The 24,263-nt window shown below is 44.7% G+C and overlaps 1 protein-coding gene across 1 annotated transcript in view; it reads right to left on the bottom strand.

The window, feature by feature from the left end:
* Window positions 1-4,486: 4,486 nt before the first annotated feature.
* Window positions 4,487-24,263, bottom strand: part of LOC145357877 (F-box only protein 39-like) — a 47,266-nt gene continuing 27,489 nt past the window's right edge. The window contains exons 4-5 of the mRNA XM_080211434.1: window positions 14,024-14,200; window positions 4,487-5,654 (exon numbers count right to left, since the gene is read on the bottom strand). Coding sequence (XP_080067560.1) covers window positions 5,526-5,654; window positions 14,024-14,200 — 306 coding nt within the window. The 3' untranslated portion in view covers window positions 4,487-5,525. The remainder of the gene's footprint in view (window positions 5,655-14,023; window positions 14,201-24,263) is intronic.

Genomic DNA, 24,263 nt, shown 5'->3' with positions numbered 1-24,263 from the left:
CAGAATCAGTTTCAAGATTTGCCTTGAGTTTTTTTTCAATCTTGCAGTCTGACTTTTACTGAAGAGTGTTAACATCCCCAGCAGAGTAACCGAGCACTGCCTATATCGGCGCTGGTGTTTGGGATGGCTGGAGTGCACGAGGCCGCGTTCTCGGGAGGGATGTCATTCCTCCAGATGTCTTCAACCGGTTTTCATTTTTGCTGCTGCGAAGGACATCGAGGAAAGGGCTGAAGATGAAGATAGTGAGGAGAGGCTGAATATTTACACACACACACACACTGCATGGGTTGGGGGAGAGGAAACTGCTATGGAAATAGGGAAATTCTGAATGGAAAGCAAGTACCTTGGGCATAAATTGAGGAAGGGGTTCTGAGAGGCGGTTCTGTATCGGAGAGTTGGTGTGAACAGTTGGTGGCTGCAGGAAGTGAGCACGTTCAGGGTGAACGTGGGAGACTATGCTGTTTGTCACTCATGATGGGAAGTGACACAAGGGTGGGGTTAAGCCTGCACAGCAAAGGAGAAATGGTGAGAGTTGGTAAGGTCAGGTGCCCAAAACCTTTTCCTGATCTAAATTCTAGTGAAACCGTTGAATCCCTCAAGCTGCTGCTTTCTGTCCTTTGCCTGCCAGCTGACACTGTTAGATAACCTCTTTCCATTTATTATTTTCTTGGGTCCTGGCTGCTGCAGGTAAAGGTCTGTGGTTGGGGGAAGGGGGCGGGGGGGGGGGGGGGGGGGCAGCCGGACACCACATTCCAGCCTTCTTCAACTAGCATCAAGGTGACAATAGAAGGCAGACCAATGAGTGACTGTGATCTTTGAGGCATCTTCACCCTTTGGATATTGGCCTGGGTGTAGTGCTCAAAATTGGGCAGTGCTACGTGGGGCAGTGTGGGATGGGGCAAGTGGACTTCTGTCCAGCCAATCTTATCAACACGGTGAGTAAGATTGTTATGGTTCAGGTTAGAAACTCCAAAGTGTTTTATGGAGACTGCCTAAACCATAAGTTTTGCATCTTGAATTTGGCTAAGATAAGGATGATATGTTTCATAGAACATAGAACATAGAACACTACAGCACAAACAGGCCCTTCGGCCCACAAGTTGCGCCGATCACATCATCACCTACCAACCTACAGACCTATCTATAACCCTCAATCTCATTAAACCCCATATACTCATCCAGAAGTCTTTTAAAAGACCCCAGCGAGTTCGCCTCCACCACCACTGACGGCAGCCGATTCCATTCACTCACCACCCTCTGAGTGAAAAACTTACCCCTAACATCACTTCTGAACCTCCCTCCCCGCACCTTCAATCTGTGTCCTCTCGTAGCGACCATTTCAAACCGGGGAAATAGCCTCTGAGAGTCCACCCTATCTATTCCTCTCAACATTTTGTAAACTTCTATCAGGTCGCCTCTCAACCTTCGTCTCTCCAGGGAAAAGAGTCCCAGCTCCCTCAACCTAACTTCATAAGGCATGCCTCCCAGTCCAGGCAACATCCTTGTAAATCTCCTCTGCACCCTTTCAATAGCTTCTACGTCCTTCCTATAGTGAGGCGACCAGAACTGCACACAATACTCCAAATGAGGCCTGACAAGGGTCTTATAAAGTTCCAGCATTACCTCCCGACTCCTAAACTCAATCCCTCGATTAATGAAGGCCAGTACACCATACGCCTTCTTGACCACCTCCTCCACCTGCGAGGCCGATTTAAGAGTCCTGTGGACCCGGACCCCAAGATCCTTCTGCTCCTCAACACTACTCAGACTTCTGCCCTTGATAGTGTACTCGTTCATCCCGTTGGTTCTGCCAAAATGGACGACTACACATTTATCTGCGTTGAAGTCCATCTGCCACTTCTCCGCCCAGTCCTGCATCCTATCTATGTCCTGCTGCAACTTTTGCCATCCTTCCAGATCATCCACAACACCACCGACCTTCGTGTCATCAGCGAACTTACTTACCCATCCCTCCACTTCCTCATCCAGGTCATTTATGAAAATGACAAACAACAAGGGTCCCAGAACAGATCCTTGAGGCACTCCGCTGGTGACTGACCTCCATTCAGAAAAAGCCCCATCCACAACCACTCTCTGCCTTCTGCAGGCAAGCCAGTTCTGGATCCACAAGGCCAAAGGCCCTTGGATCCCATGCCCTCTCACCTTCTCAAGAAGTCTTGCATGGGGGACCTTATCAAACGCCTTGCTGAAGTCCATGTACACTACGTCCACGGCACTTCCTTCGTCAATGTGTTCAGTCACATTATCGAAGAACTCAACTAGGCTTGTAAGGCACGACCTGCCCTTGACAAATCCATGCTGACTATTCCTGATCATGTCAAACCTCTCCAAATGTTTCACTTCAGGTATGATTCAAAAGACCCACTTGGGAGCTTTTATCAAATAAAGTTTATTTAAGAATATAGTTAACATGTATTGTTAATTTTCTTTCTATACTTTTTATCAATCACAAACAAAACAGAAAGAGAACAACCACAATAATGTATTAATCCTTAATTGAATACTAAAGTTGTTCCAACAAACCAAAACCTTTCTAGACAAAACCCTTTTCACAGGCTTAACACAGCATGGGTTAAAATCTCACTTGACTGAAGTTGAGTCTACTCCTGGAAGGCAAAATGTTGCCTTGAGATAACCAGCAGAACTTCCAAATAGACAGGGAGACAAGGAGAGAAAGACTTCAACTTCATTCTTGTTGATGCCTCAGAATTCTCAAAACTGAAATCCTAAATTTACTAGAAAGAAACATAACTGTCCAAAAACACACAACCTTTTCTCCTAACAATGCAGGATCGTAAAACTAATTCTAGCATAAACACAATCACATTTGCCACTTAAGTGACAATAAAAGGACAATTCCAGATAAGTCAACAGCAATGACATCACTGAAGCTGTGAGCTACAGAAATCATGTTTTAAAAAATCCTTAAAGGGACACTAACATCACAAGATTTTGTTTCTCAACTTTCTAATGTAAGCCACGCTTAAAGCTCAATCGGCCCCTCCCCCACCAACCCTGAGTCAAATTCAACTCTTCATTATATGGGCTTGACTTAAAGAATGATGGGTGGGGTGAGATACCAGAGGGAACTTGGTGTGGGATTATACACAAGAGCCATTGTCTTCACAGGAAGACGAGAGACAAAGATTGGCAGAAGAAAATAGGAAACATAATGGAAGGTTGAATATGGACAGGTATTCTGCTGTAACCTTGTGTACTTGCACATGATGGTGTTCTTATCTTCAGTAGCGAGAGAGAAGAGCAAGGTAATAGAAACAAGAGGGCAGGCAGAGTAGAACAATATGAAGTGCTGAAAATCAGAAGGCAGTGGTTTATCCAAAAAAAATCACAGCTTGGAATGGTTTCTGCTCTGCCCAAGACTGCAAGAAACTACAAAAGGTCTTGAATGTAGCCCAATCCATCATGTAAACCAGCCTCCCATTCATTGACTCTGTCTACACTTTCTGCTATCTCGGAAAAGCAGCCAACATAATTAAGGACCCCACGCATCCCAGACATACTCTCTTCCACCTTCTTCCTTAGAGAAAAAGATATAAAAGTCTGAGGTCACATGCCAACTGACTCAAGTACAGCTTCTTCCTTGCTGCCATCTGAATTCTGAATGGACCAACTCTCACTAAGTTGGATCTTTCTCTATACCCTAGTTATGACTGTAACACTACATTCTGCATTCTTTTTCCTTCTCTGTGAATGGTATGCTTTGTCTGTATAGCGTGTAAGAAACAGTACTTCTCACTGTATACTAATACATGTGACAATAATACATCAAATCAAATCAAAAAATCCAATGTGTAGGAGGGAAATAATAGATCAAAGAGAATTAATACAAGTAAACAGCTGCAAGTATCATGGTTCCTGATGCTCCTGAGTGCTGAAGAATAAGATCTTGTTTGCTTCTCAACTTTCCAATGTAATCCACGCTTAAAGCCCCCAAGAAGCTCAATCACCCCTTCCCCACCAACCCTGGGTCAAATTCAACCCTTCACTATCTGGGCCTGACTTGAAAAATGATGAAGGGGCAGTGTTCTGAAAGCTTGTGCTGCCAAATAAACCTGTTGGACTTTAACCTGGTGTTGTGAGACTTCTTACTGTGCTTACCCCAGTCCAGCGCCGGCATCTCCACATCATGCTGAAGAATAAGCCAAAGTAAGCTTGGTCAATCATTTTAATTTTTGTGGGGTATGCAGCTGGGGAAATGGTGATAATGCGAAAAGACATCTTATGATTGTCAGGCTAATAGTGAGCACTGAGTCAGTGTTACATGTGCGTGCACAGCGCCATCTGGTGTCAGATGTTTCCTGCGTTTTATCTTGCAGTGGAGTTTCAGGGATTTATGTCTGTAAAGATTTTGGATGAAATAAGGCAGGACAACTCTGGTTTTATATCAAAAATATTTTATTTGCAATATACGGACAAGATAAAAAATTATACAAATCTTTGCAGTAGTAAAGCTGGTTGGTTTCTAAAATTAGGAACACTGCGCTTTAAAGATATATGGTAGGGTTTCCCAGTCCTTCCCACTGCAGGATCTTCCGGCTGGAAAATCCTGCCCATTGGAGGTGACACCCCTATTCTCTGTCCATCACCGGGGAGGTACCTGGCTTTGGCTCTGTGTCTCCCCCTGTTGGTACAGTTGAGACTCAGTTGGGAATCAGTGATAACTACTCACACCCTATCATTCTTTCAATCCGCTATCTCAACGAGTTTCTTAGTTATCCTACTGGGGATCCAGGTTGGCTAGGCAGTGTCTTTTTTGTATATGTGGTCCTCCCTTCCTCAGGTTTGCAGAGCGAGAGGGACTCTGTTTCGGGACGAACACATGTTGGAACAAGGAAACATGGTAAACCTAAACATTGCTGTGATCCATCAAGTTTCTGTTCCACAAGATTGTGTTTATCAGTATCTGCTCTTTCCACCAGTTGTCACTTGCTTACAGAAGGATCAGCAGATCTGTACAAAGAGTGTTGGGTGAAAATCATTTTAAATATTCATAGGCAGATCACACAGAAACATTAAAAATATCTTTGGACTGTCTGTAGGTCAATTACAACACACGGGTCTGATAGACCATAAGGCCTGCTCATGTTTCATGTGCTGGGGTCTCCCCTCTGTTGATAAGGAGATGAATCTCTGAAAGAGTGAGACGTCCAACTTGTTCTACACAATTGCAGAATCTCATACACAATGAAAAGGTTTCACTGCCACCTCCGACATGAATGACTGACCCTGATGAAGTCCCACGGCCAGTCAATTCAATGTCAAAGCATTTTACATCTTGGGTTATCCATCTCCCCAGCGCCAATAATAAGAACAGGAATAGACTGTGCCAAGCAAATCTTTTATATTTTGATTCCCAATTATTCCTACACATTGGGTACCTCTGTTTCTGAAGGTTTTATTTGACTGGCGGACAAATACACTTATTGATTCTCTAACTGCTTAAATGTATCATAGTTGGGTTATCCGTTCAGCAAAGCTGTACTTTACATCAAGGGGTAAGTAATTACAAAATAATTGAGTTCTGTGTCGATCAGGTCCCTGTACTTAATGTACAAGTTGCGCAGGAGCTTATCTTCTTCATTCGTTTCATACTTGTGCATGTAGATTCTCACCTGTTGATTAAACAATGCCCATGTCACATCAACAGTCTCAAAGATTTTAATCAAGCTCTCTCTATTCCCAAGTCCAGCCAAGGCAAACTTATTTTGTTAATTCCTGAGACATTGCATATTTCATTAGACTGTATGTGTATAATATCACAGCAAGGTGGTTGACTCTTAACTGCTTGTTGAAATGGTCCATCAAACCATTCAGTTCAAGGACAATTAGGGATGGGTAACAAATTTTGGCAGTGACCTCACAATGTCAGGGACCTGGGTTCGATTCTGGCCTTGGGTCACTGTCTATGCGGAGACTGCACATTCTCCCAATGTTTATTTTTCTTAACTGTTTAATTCTAGTTTCAGTTGCGAGTTTTTTCGGCGGTTTTTTTTTAAATTAGTTAGAAACCGGAAGTCGTCACTAGGGCGTCGACCGGTAGTTGTAGTTTTTTCGGGTTTAAAAGCACTCACCACTGCGAATCGGCCTCATTGTTCCGTTGGAGCAGAGTCGAGAGGCAGCGATTTTTGCGAGTAAGGAGGCAGTAAAAAGGTGCGTTTTTTTTTCTGTTTATTTTTCTTAACTGTTTAATTCTAGTTTCAGTTGCGAGTTTTTTCGGCGGTTTTTTTTTAAATTAGTTAGAAACCGGAAGTCGTCACTAGGGCGTCGACCGGTAGTTGTAGTTTTTTTTTCTGGCCTCTAACCCTATAAATTAGTCCAGAGAGGATACCCGATTCTCTACACTAGTAGAGAATCCCACCCTCCCACCTCCTCTAACCTAATTATAAGTGTGGGGAAGTTTTTTTTTACTTTTTTTGCTGTTACCTGTTTCAAGGATGGCAGTTCGGGCAGTGTGCTGCATCTCCTGTGGGATGTATGTGGTGAGGGACTCCAGTAGTGTTTCAGGGGATTTTACTTGTAGGAAGTGTCTTAGATTGAAGCTTCTGGAGGAGCGTGTTAAGGAGCTGGAGGAGGTATTAGATGAGCTCCGCATAATTCGTGAGGCAGAGAGAGACATTGATAGGAGTTTTAAGGAAATAGTCACTCCTAGTAATCAGTCTTGGGTCAATGTCAAGAGGAGGGGAAAGAAGCATGTGGGAGGAGAATCCCCTGGGGTTGTTCCCCTCCAAAATAGGTTTTCGGTCCTGGAGGCTACAGTTGAGGAAGCATCAACTGGGGATAGCCAAAGGGAGCAGGACTCTGGGGGTGAGCCTATTGTAAAAGCTCAGGTGTCTAGGGGATGTAAGAGATTGGGCCTCGTGATTGGGGACTCTACAGTTAAAGGGACGGATAGGAGAGTTGGTAGTAAGGGTAGGGATTCAGGGCTGGTGTGTTGCCTACCAGGGGCTGGGGTCCGGGATGTGTCAGAGAGGATATTCAAGACTCTTAGGGGAGAGGGTGATCAACCCCAAGTTATAATTCATGTGGGGACACATGACATAGGGAGGCTAAGGGAAGGGGATATTAAGCAGAGTTTCATGGAGTTGGGATGGAAACTAAAGGCCAAGTCAAACAGAGTGGTTATCTCTGGACTCTTGCCTGTGCCACGGGATAGTTTAGAGAGGAATAGGGAGAGGGAAAGTTTGAACTTGTGGCTGAGGGGATGGTGCAGGAGGGAGGGGTTTAATTACTTGAGCAATTGGGGCTCATTCTGGGGAAGATGGGATCTCTATAAGAGTGATGGTATACATCTGAACCAGAGGGGAACAAATATCCTGGGGGGTAAATTTGTGAAGGCTATGCGGAGTGGTTTAAACTGATTCAGAGGGGGGGTGGGATCCTGGGTAGAGGGGGTGAAAGTGAGGGGGGCATAGAAGGGGACGGCATTGCACGGCATTGTGGGGGTGGGGCGGAGCGAGGTTTGAAATGTATATACTTTAACGCGAGGAGTATTCGCAATAAAGTGGATGAACTTGCAGCGTGGATCAGTACCTGGGACTTTGATGTTGTGGCCATTTCAGAGACATGGATAGAGCAGGGTCAGGAATGGATGTTGCAGGTGCCAGAGTACAAGTGCTTTAGTCGGAGTAGAGAAGGAGGTAGAAGGGGGGGTGGAGTAGCATTATTGGTCAAGGACTATATCACAGTGTCAGAGAGGAAGTTTAATGAGGACTTGTCTGTTGAGGTAGTATGGGCAGAAATTAGAAATAGGAGAGGAGAGGTCACCCTGTTGGGAGTCTTTTATAGACCTCCAAAAAGTTCTAGAGAGGTTGAGGAAAGGATTGCAGAGACGATCCTGGTTAGGAGTGAAAGTAATAGGGTAATTGTTATGGGGGATTTTAACTTTACTAACATTGATTGGAATTGTTATAGCTCTAGCTCGTTAGAGGGGTCAGTTTTTGTTCAGAGTGTGCAGGAAGGTTTTTTGACTCAATATGTAGATAGGCCAACTAGAGGTGAGGCTATATTGGACTTGGTGCTGGGAAATGAGCCGGACCAGGTGCTAGACTTGGAAGTTGGTGTGCTTTTTGGTGATAGTGACCACAATTCGGTTACGTTCACCTTAGTGATGGAAAGGGATAGGCATGAACCTCGGGTCAGTAGTTTTAGCTGGGGGAAGGGTAATTATGAGGCCATTAGGAGGGAATTAGGAAGCATTGATTGGACTAGGAGATTACAGGGACTAGGAACGTCCGAAATGTGGAGTTTTTTCAAGGAGCAGCTACTGTGGGTCTGTGATAGGTATGTCCCTGTCAGGCAAGGAGGAATTGGTAGGGCTAGGGAACCGTGGTGCACAAAAAAAGTTGATTTGTTGGTTAGGAAGAAGAAGGAGGCTTATGTTCGGATGAGGCTTGAGGGCTCGGGTAGTGCAGTAGAAAGCTTTAGATTGGCTAGGAGGGAGTTGAAGAGGGAGTTAAGAAGGGCTAGAAGAGGGCATGAGATGACTTTGGCTGATAGGATTAAGGAGAATCCTAAGGCGTTCTATAGGTATGTCAAGAACAGAAGGTTGGTTAGGGCAAGATTAGGGCCAGTTACAGACAGTAGGGGGAAGTTGTGTGTGGAACCGGAAGAGATTGGAGAGGCATTGAACCATTATTTCTCTTCGGTGTTCACGCAGGACGATATGAATGTAGCTGAGGAGGTCACTGGGGTGAAGGGGTGTAAAATAGAAAGTATTGTAGTTGATACAGAGGATGTTTTGGGTATTCTAGATGGGTTGAAAATAGATAAGTCCCCTGGTCCGGACGGGATTTACCCTAGGATTCTATGGGAGGCAAGAGAGGTGATTGCAGAGCCACTGGCTCTGATCTTCAGGTCGTCGTTGGTCTCTGGTATAGTACCGGAAGATTGGAGGACAGCGAATGTTGTCCCATTGTTTAAGAAGGGGAGCAGAGACTTCCCTGGGAATTACAGACCAGTGAGTCTTACTTCTGTAGTGGGCAAGGTTTTAGAAAGAATTATTAGGGATAGGATTTATAGTTATTTGGAGAGTAATGAATTGATTAGAGATAGTCAGCATGGTTTTGTAGCGGGAAGGTCGTGCCTTACTAACCTTATTGAGTTCTTTGAGAAGGTGACCAAAGAGGTGGATAGGGGTAAGGCAGTAGATGTGGTATATATGGATTTTAGTAAGGCGTTTGATAAGGTTCACCATGGTATGCTTCTGCAGAAAATGCAGATGTATGGGATTGGTGGTAATTTAGGTACTTGGATCAGGAATTGGTTAGCAGATAGGAGACAGAGGGTGGTGGTTGATGGTAATTATTCATCATGGAGTTCGGTTACGAGTGGTGTGCCTCAGGGATCTGTTTTGGGGCCACTGCTGTTTGTAATCTTTATTAATGATCTGGATGAGGGTATAGTTGGGTGGATTAGTAAGTTTGCTGATGACACCAAAGTCGGAGGTGTGGTAGATTGTGAGGAAGGGTGTCGAAGTTTGCAGGGTGACTTGGACAGGTTGCAGAGCTGGGCCGCGAGGTGGCGGATGGAGTTTAATGCGGAGAAGTGTGAGGTAATCCATTTCGGTAGGAATAACAGATGTGTTGAGTATAGGGCTAACGGGAGGACTTTGAATAGAGTGGAGGAGCAGAGGGATCTAGGTGTATGTGTACATAGATCCCTGAAAGTTGGGAATCAAGTAGATAAGGTTGTTAAGAAGGCGTACAGTGTCTTGGCGTTTATTGGTAGGGGGATTGAATTTAGGAGTCGCAGCGTCATGTTGCAACTGTACACAACTCTGGTGCGGCCGCACTTGGAGTACTGTGTGCAGTTCTGGTCCCCACATTACAGGAAGGATGTGGAGGCTTTGGAGAGGGTGCAGAGGAGGTTTACCAGGATGTTGCCTGGTATGCAGGGGAGGTCCTATGAGGAGAGACTGAGGGATTTGGGGTTGTTTTCACTGGAAAGAAGGCGGCTAAGAGGGGATCTTATAGAAACATATAAGATGATTAGAGGTTTAGATAGGGTGGATGGTGATAGCCTGTTTCCTCGGATGGAGAAATCTAGCACGAGGGGGCATGGCTTTAAATTAAGGGGGGGGTAGTTATAGGACGGATGTCAGGGGCAGGTTCTTTACCCAGAGGGTGGTGAGGGATTGGAATGCCCTGCCTGCTGCAGTTGTAAATGCGCCTAGTTTGGGGGCGTTTAAGAGATTGGTGGATAGGTTTATGGACGAAAAGGGATTGGTTTAGATTAGTGGGTCAATGTTTTTTTTTAAAAATAAGACTGGTCGGCGCAACATTGTGGGCCGAAGGGCCTGTTCCGCGCTGTAATGTTCTATGTTCTATGTTCTATGTTCTATGTTCTATGTCTGTGTGGGTTTCCTCCGGGTGCTCCAGTTTCCACCCACACTCCAAAGATGTGCAGGTTAAGTAGATTGGCCTTGCTAAATTGCCCCTTAGTGTCCCAAGGAGCATAGGTTAGGGGGATTAGCGGGGTAAATGCATGAGATTAGGGGGATAGAGCCTGGGTAAGATGATCTGTCAGAGAGTCGGTGCGGACTCGATGGACCAAATGGCCTCCTTCCACACTGTAGGGATGCTATGATTCGATGAATGCCCACATCCCGAGAAAAAATAAAAAGGATTATGGTTAAACGACTTAAGTTTTACAAATGGCAATCTTTGTTTATAGAAAGAATTTTGCCAGAATTTTACCATCTCGCCCACCTGAGGCTCACAAGATCCCACCCGAGGTGAAATGGAGAATGTCATTCTGCCAGCCTCGCCCGCACTGAGGTGGTAAAATTCTTTGTGTCTTCCATGGGTGGGACCAATAAATGCAACTTAATTCAAATCTGGTAAACACAAAACAGCTCATCCAAATGATCCATGATACTGTGCTATGGAAGGGAGAAACTGCAGTCTGGTTAGGTTTTGTTTCACTAAAGTTAAAATGTTTGCATTTAATTTCCTTTCTCTCCTTTTTATTTACTCCTTTCTCACCACAGATTCATTTTGGTCTACAGTTCCCTACATATCAACTAGGGGAGGTGATGGCCTAATGGTACAAGCACTAGATTATTAACTCAGAAATTGGTGACCCGGGTTCAAATCCTGCCACAGCAGATAGTGGAATTTGAATTTAATAAAAAATATCTGGAATTAAGAATCTACTGATGACCGTGAAACCAGTGCTGATTGTGAAGAAAAACCTGTCTGGTTCACTAATGCCCTTTAGGGAAGGAAATCTGCTGACTTTACCTGGTCTGGCCTACATGTGATTCCAGAGCCACACCAATGTGGTTGACTCCCAACTGCCCTTCAAACAAGTGCAAATAGGCAATAAATGTGTGCCAACCAGCAACACCCAAATCCCACAAATGAATAAAAGGAAATCTGTCGCACATTGAATGCATGTGAACTGGCATTTTTATATGTAAGTTAGGTTTACAGTAGACCCATCATTGAGGGCATCATAAATGAACTTTCAGATTCACCCCCCCACCACAGTAGCTGCCGTGTGTACAACAGACAAGCTGCACCGCAACAACTCCCTAAGGATCCTTTGATTGCAAAGTGGAACTGAGCAGCGACAGATCAGCCATGATCTTATTGAATGGCGGGGCAGGCTCGAAGGGCTGGATGGCCTACTCCTGCTCCTATCTCTTATGTTCTTATGTTCTTATGATTGCACCACCAAACCTACTATCTAGAAAGTCAAGGCAGCAGATGAATGGGAACACCGTCACTTGCATGCTCGCCTCCAGTCCAGACACTATACTGTCCTCATTTAGAACTGTATCACCATTCCCTCACTGTCACAGGGTCAAATCTTGGAACTCCCATCCTGACAGCACTGTGGGTGCACCTACACCGCATGGATTGCTGCACAGTTCAAGAAGACAACTCGTCACCACCTTCTCCAGGGCAGTTCATGATGGCCAATGAATGTTGGTCTTGCCAGCAAGCACTCAGATCCCAAGAACAAGTTTTTTAAAAACTGAATCTGATTCTCACCCCAAAATTCTACATTTTCCAAAAAGGATCAAGGAATAGTAATCTGGAAGCACGAACCCTGTCTTTTCTAGGGTCTCTCCCTCCCTCACAGGAGTAGGGGTGTATGATAGAACCTGTTGCTATCTTGACTGAGATGGAGGGGTATAAATTTAAAGAGTGTACTGATTTGGATGGACAGTGTCTTTCCCAGCTCAGACACTAGGGAGCAGTCACTGACCATCAAACAGAAAGTGATTTCCGGCCTCCAAGACATGGCAACCTGGAAGTGAGTAAGTGTGAAAGGTTAAAGGAGCCAGGAGCAGACATATGACACATCCACATCTCGGTGATTGGTGATGGAGAGTTTGTTAAAGTTTATTTATTAGTGTCACAGTAACATTAACACTGCAGTGAAGTTACTGTGAAAATCCCCTTGTCTCCACACTCCAGCACCTGTTTGGGTACACTGAAGGAGAATTTAGCACCGCCAATGCACCTAATCAACGTGTCTTTCAGACTTTGGGAGGAAACCGGGGCACCCAAAGTAAACCCACGCAGTCAAGGGGAGAATGTGCAGACTCTACACAGACAGTGACCCAAGCCGGGAATTGAACCCGAGTCCTTGGCACTCTGAGGCAGCAGTGCTAACCACCAGGGTGTCACTGGATTAGAATGTGCCGTGGCTTTGCCCTTTTTTACATAGCGGAACAAAACTCCCTAAACTTTCCCTTAAGTGCAACTCTACCAAGGATGCCAATTGAACAGTCAAGCCTGACAGTATTCACCCACAGAGGGACAGTCCACAATTCCTATCGCATAAAAGCCGACAGTAAAGAAGTAAATTGATATGATTCCTTATAATAAAGTGCAAAAATGTCAAAATATAAAGAAAGGGGAAGAGAAAGCAAAATACTGGAGTGTTGGAAGCAATAAACAGTGGGAGAGACAAGGATCGATTCCCGGCTTGGGTCACTGTCTGTGTGGAGTTTGCACATTCTCCCCGTGACTGTGTGGGTTTCCTCCGGGTGCTGGGCATTCTAGGCTAGTGAGTGGACCACAGGATTGAAATCGAGCTGGTTCACTCACCATGATCTCATGATTAAGATTAAATACACGCTGAATGTTTCATAACAAGTTATAGGAAATGCTTAATCATTCAATTCAAACCATTCAAGAGGGCAACATGGTGGTACAGTGGTTAGCACTGCTGCCTCACAGCACCAGGGCCCTGGGTTCAATTTGGGTCCACTGTCTGTGTGGAGTTTGCACATTCTCCCTGTGTCTGCGCGGGTCCCCTCCGGGTGCTCCAGTTTCCTCCCACAATCCAAAGACACGTTGGTTAGGTGCATTGGCCATGCTAAATTCTCCCTCAGTGTACCTGAACAAGTGACAGAGTGTGGTGAAGAGGGGATTTTCATAGTAACTTCATTGCAACGTTAATGTAAGCCTACTTGTGACACTAATAAATAAACTTTAAGTTTTAGTAATAGAACTGTCATCAACAAACAAAATATTGACACTTTGGACGCAAAGAGAGCGCACAGCTCTCACAGTCAATGTTGTGAGTAATCAGCACGCACCTCACTTCAGATGCCCTCGCTTTACATACAAATCATTTCAATTTCATTCAGACCAGTAGGAGAAAAACTCCACAGATGGAAACCAGCGGAATGTTGTGACGCTGCACATGGGAATGGTCAACACAATGTCTCCTGGGCCATACTCAGAACCCAGACGGGCCGCATGTGGCCTCCAGACCACAGGTTGCCCACCGCTGATCCACTGCAATACAGCCCAAACAGAACAATAGCTCTGCAATATCAGGGGACAAAGGGCCAGCAGTTAGTGAACTCTGCAAATCCAACAGGATGAGAATGTATTGCTGGAACATTAAGGACCTGGGGACTACAGTATTTATTAACCTGAGCAGCAAGGCATTATGTCAATGGCCCAGTCTTCATGCTAACATGGCCCAAAAATGCTGTTAATGGCAACAATTCCTCTACCTTCAGAGTGCGGAAGTTAGACTTTCCCTCCTGACGATACTGCAGCATTGTCTCAATAAACTTAATACTGAGAAAAGCCCAGATTTTCATATAGTGCAGCCGTTCACACGTCAGCACCAGTTGGAGTAACTCATCGTCAATCCGTTCATGACTATTATTAAATTCCAACGTCAATTTCTGCAAAGAGAAATCACATCTCAGAATATAGATATTGTTATACGCTCAGCAGAATCAATGTTTATTCTGATCAGTATGCAAGACCAGAAAAATACAGTCAGCAAATAGCCGCTTCGTCGTACCAAATTTGAATAGAGACTGGGCTACTTGCAGTGTAAAGGGCAGGAAGGGGCAAGACTTCCTAGAGTGTGTTCAGGAGAATTTTCAACAGTGTGTTCAGAGCAACAAGAAAGGATACACTGCCAGACCTTGTTCTTGGAAATGAGGTGGGTCAAGCAGATCAAATCAGTGGGGAAATATTTAGGAAATAGTGATCATTGTTTCATAAGATTTAGGATGATGATAGAAAAGGACATTAGGTAATTATAGAATCATAGAATCCCTACAGTGCAGAAGGAGGCTATGCGGCCCATCGAGTCTGTACCAAGCATAATCCCACCCAACCTCCCTATTCCTGTAACTTCACATATTTACCTTGCTAATCTCTGGACACTAGGGTCAGTTTAGCATGGCCAATCAATCTATCCCACACATCTTTGGACTGTGGGAGAAAACCAGAGCATCCAGAAGAAACCTACACAGACACGGAGAGAATGTGCAAACTCCACACTGACAGTGACCCGAGGCCGGAGTTGAACCTAAGTCCCTGGTGCTGTGAGGCAGCAGTACACTATGCCACCATGCCACTCATCCAGAGGAAGAATAATTAACTGAGGAGAGTTGACTTCAATGGGGCAAGAACAGATCTGGGCCAATGGACTGAAATGAAAGGTTGATGGGAAAAATTAGAATCATGCAATCGTAGAACCACAGAATCCCTACAGTGCAGCAGGAGGTCATTCAGCCCATTGAGTCTGCACCAATCTTCAACAGAGCTGCCCACCCAGACCATACCCCCATAACCCCATGTATTTATCCCACTAATCCCACAACTCACATATCCTGAGACACTAAGGGGCAATTTACCATGGTCAATCCACCTAACCTGCACAGCTTTGGACTGTGGGAGGAAACTGGAGCTCCCTGAGAAATTCCAGGCCGACACGGGGAGAACATGCAAATTCCAAAATTAGCTGAACATAGGGCTACCTTCAAAAAATAAATGGTTTCAGCACAGTCAAAGCAAAAAGGGAAGGGAGGGTAACAAATCCAGAGCTCCCTGGATGAAAAGGGAGATAGAAACTAAGTTAAGGTAGAAAAAGTGTGCTTTTGACAGGTGTCAGGTACAAAACACAGTGGAGAACGAAGCTGAGTGCAGAAGGTTCAGAAGAGAGGTGAAAAAGCAAATAACGGATTGCAATAAAAGACTGGCAGCCAATATAAAGGGGAGCAGGGATGTGTTGTTGCAGTAATACAGGGCCTTGGTGAGGCCATATTTAGAACACTGTGCGCAGTTTTGGTCTCCTTTTCTGAGGAAGGATGTTCTTGCTTTCGAGGGAAGTGCAGCAAAGATTTACCAGGCTGATTCTAGGGACACTGGGACTGATGTATGAGGAGAGATTGAATAGGTTAGGATTGCTTTCGCTGGAGTTCAGACGAATGAGGGAGGATCTCAAAGACACTTATAAAATTCTAAAAGGACTAGACAGGGTAGATGCAGGGAGGATGTTCCCGATGGTGGGGATGTCCAGAACCAGGGGTCACAGTCAGAGGATTCAGCTAGGCCATTTAGGACAAAGATAAGGAGACATTTCTTCACCCAAAGAATTGTGGAATTCATTACCACAGGAAGTAGTTGATGCCAAAACATTGAATGTATTCAAGAGACAGCTGGATATAGCACTTGGGGCGAATGGGCTCAAAGGTTATGGGGAGAAAGCAGGATAAGGCTATTGAGTTGGACGATCAGCTATGATCGTGATGAATGGTGGAACAGGCTTGATGGGCCAAATGGCCTCCTCCTGCTCCTATCTTCAATGTTTCTATGTTTCTATGAATCCCAAAGTCCTCTAATGGAACCTGAATAGGAAAGGGGTGGTAAAAGAAGGGATAGGACTGATTAGGGAACAAAAAGGGGATTTACACATTGAGACACAAGGCTTGGCTGAGATGTTAAATGAATACTTTGCCTCCGTCTTTACAAAGGAAGTAGATGCTACCCAGGCCCAACCAGGAGGGTTGAAATTTGATAAGGAGGAGGTATTGGATTAACTGCTGGTACGTAACGTTGACCGGAAGCGGATGAGATACATCCAGGGATAATGAAGGAAATGAGTTTGGAAATTGTAGAGGCGCTGACCATAATCTTTCAGTCTTCCTTAGACACAGAGGAGGTGTCAGAGGACTGGAGAATTGCAATTATTGTGCATTTGTTCGAAACAAACTGTAACGATATGCCCCAGCAATTACTGACCAGTCGGTTTAACATCCAGTGGTAGGGAAGCTTCTAGAAAATGATTATTTGGGATAGAATTGATAGTCACATGGTAAAATGTGGGTTGATTAGGCAGAATCAGGATGAATTTCTTAAGGGAAAATCGTGTTTAACTAACTTGCTGGAGTATTTTGAAAGGGGGAGTTGATGAGGGTAATGCTGTGAATGTGATGCGCATAGACTTCCAAAAAGCATTGGACACAGTGCCACACAACAGACTTGTGAGAAAAGTTATAGCTCATGGAATTAAAGTGACAATAGCAACATGAATGCAAAATTGGCTGAATAGTAGAAAACAACGAGTAACGGTTAATGGATATTTCTCAGGTTGGAGGAAGGTTTGTACTAAGGTTTCTGCAGGGGTCAATATTGGGACACTTGCTCCTCCCTGCTTTAGATCTTGATGTGCAGGGAACAATTTCAAAGATTGCAGTTGATACAAAACTTGGAAGTATTATAAACTGAGAGGAGGACAGTGTGGAACTTCAGAGAGACATGGACAAGTTGGTGGAGTGGGCTGATTGGTGGCAGATGAGGTTCAATGCAGAGAAGAGTGAGGTGATGCATTTTGGTAGGAAGAACATGGAGAGACCATAGAAAATAAGGGGTACAATTCTTAAAAGGGGTACAGGAGCAGCCAGAAACCAGGGTATATATGTATATAGGTCAGTACAGGTGGGGAGAGTAATTAATAAAGCATATAATATTCTAGGCTTTACTAATAGGGGAATAGAGTACGAGAACAAGGAGGTTATGCTGAACTTATACAATAAACTAACTAGACCTCAGTTGGAATATTGTGTACAGTTCTTGGTGCCACACTACAGGAAGGATGTGAACATACTGGAGAGAGTGAAGAAGACGTTCACAACAGCGGTTCCAGGGATAAGAAACTTCGATGATGAGGATAGATTGGAGAGGTTGGGACTGTTCTCCTTGGAGAGAAGAAGGTTAAGAGGAGATTTGATAGAGATGTTCAAAATCATGAGGGGGCTGGACAGGGTAAATAGGGAGAAACTGTTCCCCCTCATAAAAGGATCTAGACCAAGAGGGCATAGATTTAAAATGATTTGCCGAAGAAGCAAACACGAGGTGAGAAAAAACTTCTCCACGTAGCAATTATGATCAGCCATGATCTTATTGAATGGCGGGGCAGGCTCGAAGGGCTGGATGGCCTACTCCTGCTCCTATTTCTTATGTTCTTATGTTCTTAATTAGGCTTAGATCTGGAATACACCACTTGGAAATGTGATGGAGGCAGGTTCAATCGAGGCATTCCAGAGGGCAATCGATGATTACTTGAATAGAAACAATGTGCAGGGTATGGGGAAAAGGCCAGAGAATGGCACTAAATTATAATGCTCAATGGTTAGCACTGCTGCTTCACAGTTCCAGGAACCCCGGTTCGATTCCTGGCTTGGATCACTATCTCTGTGGAGTTTGCACATTCTACTCGTGTCTGTGTGCGTTTCCTCTGTGTGCTCCGATTTCCTCCCACAGTCCAAAGATATGCGGGAGGTTATGTGGATTGGTCATGTGAAACTGCCCCTTGGTGTCAGGGGACTAGTTAGGGTGCATGAGTTTGAGGAGATAGGGCCTGTGTGGGATTGTATGCAGACTCAATGGGCAGAATGGCCTCCTTCTGCACTGTAGGAATCTATGAGAGCTGGTCCAGACAAGATGGGCCAAATGGCCTCCTTGTGCTCCATGAAAATGTTGTGATTCTATTGTTGAAAAAAGAGACATGCTGTCAAAGCTTTTCATCTTACACCCATCAGGACAGCTACACAATATAAACAAACAGTTAGGAGAACAACGATTTCTATTGCATGAGAAGCAAATGCTGACTGGGTTGGTAAGTGGATTCTGACTGGTAGAGGTGTTGCCATGGGGAATCCAGAAGAGAACAGTTAACTGTTACATGTGAACTCAATTTGCTGATATTTGAGCATTTCTGAAAAAAGAGACATGCATTAATTGCAAGGCTGTTATTTCATATTCAAATCAGGCAGGTCGACTGATTGGTCAAAACATTGCCACGAGGAATGTACCAGGGAATGACTGTTCCTCCAAGCTTTTGTTTACTTGGAAAAGATGCAATGTGTAGATCAAAGAACAAAGAACAAACTCAGCCTGGGAAACAGGCCCTTTGGCCCAACGAGCCCACGCTGCCAACTCAACACCACCTCTCTACCCATGACCCTTGTCTAATGTTTTATGGCCATCCAGATTGAGGGAAAACTGATTTAAGGACAATTTATTCCTGCCAATCAGCCTAACAGCACATCTTTGGGGTGTGGGAGGAAACCGGAGCACCCGGAGAAAACCCACGCAAGCACGGGGAGAATGCGCAAACTCCCACAGACACCGGCCCAAATCCATGTGTCTGCACAGCAATCAACGATAGTCACTGAGCTGTCGTCTTGCCCAGTATCTTGTCCAGTTTAGACACACACTAACAACATGAAGCACTAGGCCAATCTCGAACAACTAAGAGCAGCCCCAGTACGACCCATCGCGTGTATGCCCCTCGTTGGACACGAGGTGGACCGACTTAAAACCTGTGAATGAAAAGAGAAAACATTATTATCATACTATACCCATTTACATTTCTAGGGACACCCCAATGCTAATGACCCTTAATTAAAGGATCTCCTATATCTACCCATCTCCAACTCAGTCATGTGCCTGTCTAAGTTACTCTTAAATGACTCTAGCGTGTTTGCTTCCACCACCTTACTTGGCAGGGCATTCCATACCCCCACTACCCTCTGTGTGAAAAACCTCCCTCTAATATCTGTGTTGTACCTCTCCCCCCCCACCTTAAGTCCATGGCCCCTTGTTCTACGTGACTCTATTATAGGAAATAGCTTACCTCTGTTTACTCTATCTATACCCTTCATAATCTTATATACCTCTATTAGATCCCCCCTCAGTCGGCGTCTTTCAAGGGAAAAGAGCCCCAATTTCTTCAATCTTTCCTCATACCCCAGTCCTTCCATACCAGGCAACATCCTGGTAAATCTCCTCTGCACTCTCTCCAGAGTCTCCACGTCCTTCTGGTAGTAAGGCAACCAGAACTGTACGCAGTACTCCAAATGCGGCCTAATCAACGTTCTGTACAACTGCAACATTAGACTCCAGCTCTTATATTCTATACCCCTTCCTATAAAGGCTAACATACCATAGGCTTTCTTCACCACACTCTCCACTTGCACTGCCACCTTCAAAGACTTGTGCACTTGCACCCCCAGGTCTCGCTGCGACTCTATACTCCTTACAGGTTTACCCTTTATCATATAACTTCCCCCTACTTTATTCCGGCCAAAATGCATCACCTCACATTTATCTGGATTAAACTCCATTTGCCACGTATCTGCCCAATCAACATCCTGCTGTATTGCCAGACACTGCTCCTCACTGCCCGCCAATCCAGCCATCTTGGTGTCATCAGCAAATTTGCTGATCACACCACCTACTCCCACTTCCAAATCATTTATATACACTACAAAGAGAAGAGGTCCCAGTACCGAGCCCTGCGGCACACCACTAGTGACAGACCTCCAGCTGGAAAAAGACCCCTCCACAACTACTCTCTGACTCCTCTTTGCAAGCCAGTTCTCTACCCATCTAGATACCTGACCACATATCCCATGAGCTTTAATCTTCTGTACCAACCTACCATGAGGGACTTTGTCAAATGCCTTACTGAAATCCATATAGACGACATCAACGGCTCGTCCTTCGTCAACCGTTTTTGTCACCTCCTCAAAGAATTCTACCAGATTTGTAAGGCAAGACTTCCCCTTGACAAAGCCATGCTGCATATCCTTAATCAGATCGCAACGCTCCAAGTGCGCATACATCCTATCCCTAAGAATCCCCTCCAACAACTTACCTACCACCGACGTTAAGCTCACCGGCCTATAGTTACCCGGGCTATCCCTCCTACCCTTTTTAAACAACGGTACCACGTTCGCTATCCTCCAGTCCTCTGGGACCTCACCTGTGTCCAAAGAAGAGACAAAGATTCGCATCAGAGGCCCAGCAATCTCATCCCTCGCCTCTCTAAGCAGCCTAGGATAAATACAATCAGGCCCCGGGGATTTATCGGTCTTAATGCCCTCTAAAAGCCCTAACACTTCTTCCCTCGTGCTCCTTCTATCTGCAAAGAATTGGTCCCCGTGATTGAACGTATGTGACTTCCAGCGTGTGTAAGTGAACCGTAATGTAAGACCAACTGATAATCTTAAATTGGTTTTCAGTGTAGATCTCAGCACTGTCAGGATTGTTCAGCAAGTATTATACAATCGCGGAATCACATCTACAGTTGGGCACTTTGAGTTTTGCAAGCACAGGCTGGTTGGGTGTGATCAGTACATTGCCTATTATGAACAAGCGAAGGGATGGTCTTCTACTCAGAGTTGATGCCTGGTGTGAAATACAAAATTGGCAATTAACAGTTAAGTGTTCTCTGCTTCATTCTCTATGCCAATGCCTCTGCCAATCAGAGTTCACTTGTCAACCAACCAGCAGTCTTCACATGATGACATCTTATCAAGTGGACAATCAGTTTACCTGTGTAGCTGTGCCTGATGAGTACAAGGTGAAAAACTTCAATAGCATGTCTCTTTTTTCAGCAATGCTCAAATATCAGCAAATTGAGTTCATATGTAACAGTACACTTGAAATATGAGTCCATACTTATCTACCTCCTTTGGATAGCCACAAATTTTCTTTTGATTTCTAGTATTTACTGTACTTTTTTTTTGCCTTTACTCATTATTCATTACACAATGAGTGAACCATTCAACTCCCAAGGAGAATAATGCAATTTCTGCACATCATCATGGTAGATAATTGTAGATTGTGGCGAGAGAGGGGTTAGAATAATAGCAGCATTTCCTTTGAATGGCCAACAGGGGACAAAATTGGACAGTTTCACCTGGTTCTCCAAGCTGTGTAAATAAAGGTGACTCTAGTCCTCAGTGTTCATCTAAGCAGAAGTTACTGGGGAAAACACATCAAGACATTGAAGGTCATAATAAAGACACATTGCAGTTATGCTATCTAAATATTAGAGATTTGGTCTTGGCTGCATTTTATCCCCCACAAGGTTACGTCTCTTCTAAACTTCCTCGACTGCATTCAATCCGGCCTAATTTATGATCTGTCTGTTATGACATAGCTCTGCACAGATGGGTCATCCAGTGTGAAAATCAAGGTCTCTGACATTCCAAACACTTAAAGTTTTAATTGTGTATAAACTTTAAATGTGTTTTCACTTGTAAATTATGTTTTGGTTTAATCTGAGTCATGGGAAATGTGATCAGCTGCTCCTAAGAAGAGAGATTTTCGTCAATGGAATGAACTGTGAATTAACAGTCATTTTCTTTTACCAGCTGTTCGTATAGAGGCATTTGACTCTTTGCCCAACTGTCCTCTGACATCTTATTAAGTGGACATTCTTCCTGTGTGAGCAATAAAGGAAATATTCGTGCGCAACTCAACTGTTACTGTCACAGGCGAACATGTTTGCATCGTTACTCAATATCCGTGTCCACACCTTATCCAGGAGGGGTCAGTGCAGGGATCCTGGCCTATTTTCCTTTCGCGAGTTTAGGATCATGTACACCAAGCTGAGATGACTGCTCTGTGTGCCTCGGTTATATTGATTATTCTAACTCAATCCACAAAGTGTTGCATTTTGTGCATTTTTCACCTAACCCTTCTTGTCATTCAGACAAATGTATGTCTCAGAGTTACCTCAAAGAGTGTGAACATATGGATTAGGAGCAGGAGTAGGCCATGTGGCCCCGCGACCTTGCTCCGCCTCAGAGCCCCAGGGTCCCGTGTTCTATTCTGGCCTGGGGTGACTGTCTGAGTGAAGTTTGCACATTCTCCACATGTCTGCATGGGTTTCCTCCAGGTGCTCCAGTTTCCTCCCACAATCCAAACATGGGTGGGTTAGGTGGATTGGCCAAGCTAAATTGTCCCTTAGTGTTTGGCGATTAGCAGAGTAAATGCGTGGAGTTTAGGACCTGGGTGGGATCGTTGTCAGTGCAGGCTCGATGGGCCAAATGGCCTCCTCTTGCATTATAGCAATTCCATTCCTATAAATGGTTGATCTGATTGTGGCTTAAAACATTTAGAACATAGAACTTTACAGTGTAGTACAGGCCCTTCAGCCCTCGATGTTGCGCCGACCAGTGGAACCAATCTAATGACCCTCTAACCTAAACTATTCCAATGTTATCCATATGCCTATCCACAGACCATCTGAAAGCCCTTCAAGTTGGCGAGTCCACAACTGCTGCAGGCGGGGCATTCCACGCCCTTACTACCCTCTGAGTAAAGAACCTACCTCTGAAATCCATCCTATATTTACCACCCCTTAATTTAAAACTATGCCCCCTCGTGTTAGCCATCACCATCCGAGGAAAAAGGCTCTCACTGTCCACCCTATCTAACCCTCTGATCATCTTGTATGCCTCAATTAGGTCACCTCTTAGCCTTCTTCTCTCTAATGAAAATAACCTCAAGTCCCTTAGCCTTTCCTCATAAGACCTTCCCACCATACCAGGCAACATCCTGGTAAACCTCCTCTGCACCCTTTCCAATGCCTCCACATCCTTCTTATAATGCGGCGACCAGAACTGTACGTAATACTCCAAGTGCGGCCGCACCAGAGTTTTGTACAGTTGCAACATGACCTCACGGCTCCAAAATTCAATCCCTCTACCAATAAAAGTTAACACACCGTACGCCTTCTTAACAACCTTATCAACCTGGGTGCCAACTTTCAGGGATCTATGCACATGTACACCGAGATCTCTCTGCTCGTCAACACCACCAAGAGTCCTTCCATTAGCCCTACATTCTGTACTCCTGTTACTCTTACCAAAGAGAATCACCTCACACTTTTCCGCATTAAACTCCATTTGCCACCTCTCAGCCCAGCTCTGCAGCTTATCTATGTCCCTCTGCAAACTGTAACATCCATCCTCACTGTCTACAACTCCTCCGACTTTGGTGTCATCAGCAAATTTACTAATCCATCCTTCTACACCCTCATCTAGGTCATTTATAAAAATGACAAACAGCCGTGGTCCCAAAACAGATCCCTGAGGTACACCACTTATAACTGAGCTCCAGGTTGAATATTTCCCATCAACCATCACCCTCTGTCTTCTATCAGCTAGTAAAAAGTCTGACAACACCAGGTTTAAGTCCAACCGATTTATTTGATAGTAAACACACTGGCTTTCGAGGTTACCCCCTTCGTCAGGTGAATGGAGAGTTCTGGCCTCAGACAGAGCATATAAAGCTCTGGTAACCTCGAAAGCTAGTGAGTTTACTACCAAATAAATCGGTTGGACTTAAACCTGGTGTTGTCAGACTTTTTACTGTGTTTACCCCAGTCCAACGCCGGCATATCCACATCATGACTTCTATCAGCTAGCCAATTCCTGATCCAAACTGCTAAATCACCCTCAATCCCATGCATCTGCATTTTCTGCAGTAGCCTACCATGGGGAACCTTATCAAACGCTTTGCTAAAATCCATATACACCACGTCAACTGCCTTACCCTTATCCATCTCTTTGGTCACCTTTTCAAAAAACTCGATAAGGTTTGTGAGGCACGACCTACCCTTCACAAAACCGTGTTGACTCTCCCTAATCAATT

Source organism: Carcharhinus amblyrhynchos, chromosome 24 (genome assembly GCF_965287045.1).
Source record: "Carcharhinus amblyrhynchos chromosome 24, sCarAmb.v2.hapA, whole genome shotgun sequence".
In the NCBI taxonomy this organism is placed as follows: Eukaryota; Metazoa; Chordata; class Chondrichthyes; order Carcharhiniformes; family Carcharhinidae; genus Carcharhinus; species Carcharhinus amblyrhynchos.
Note: the sequence above shows the minus strand (reverse complement) of the source record. Positions and strands in the feature narration are given on the sequence as shown.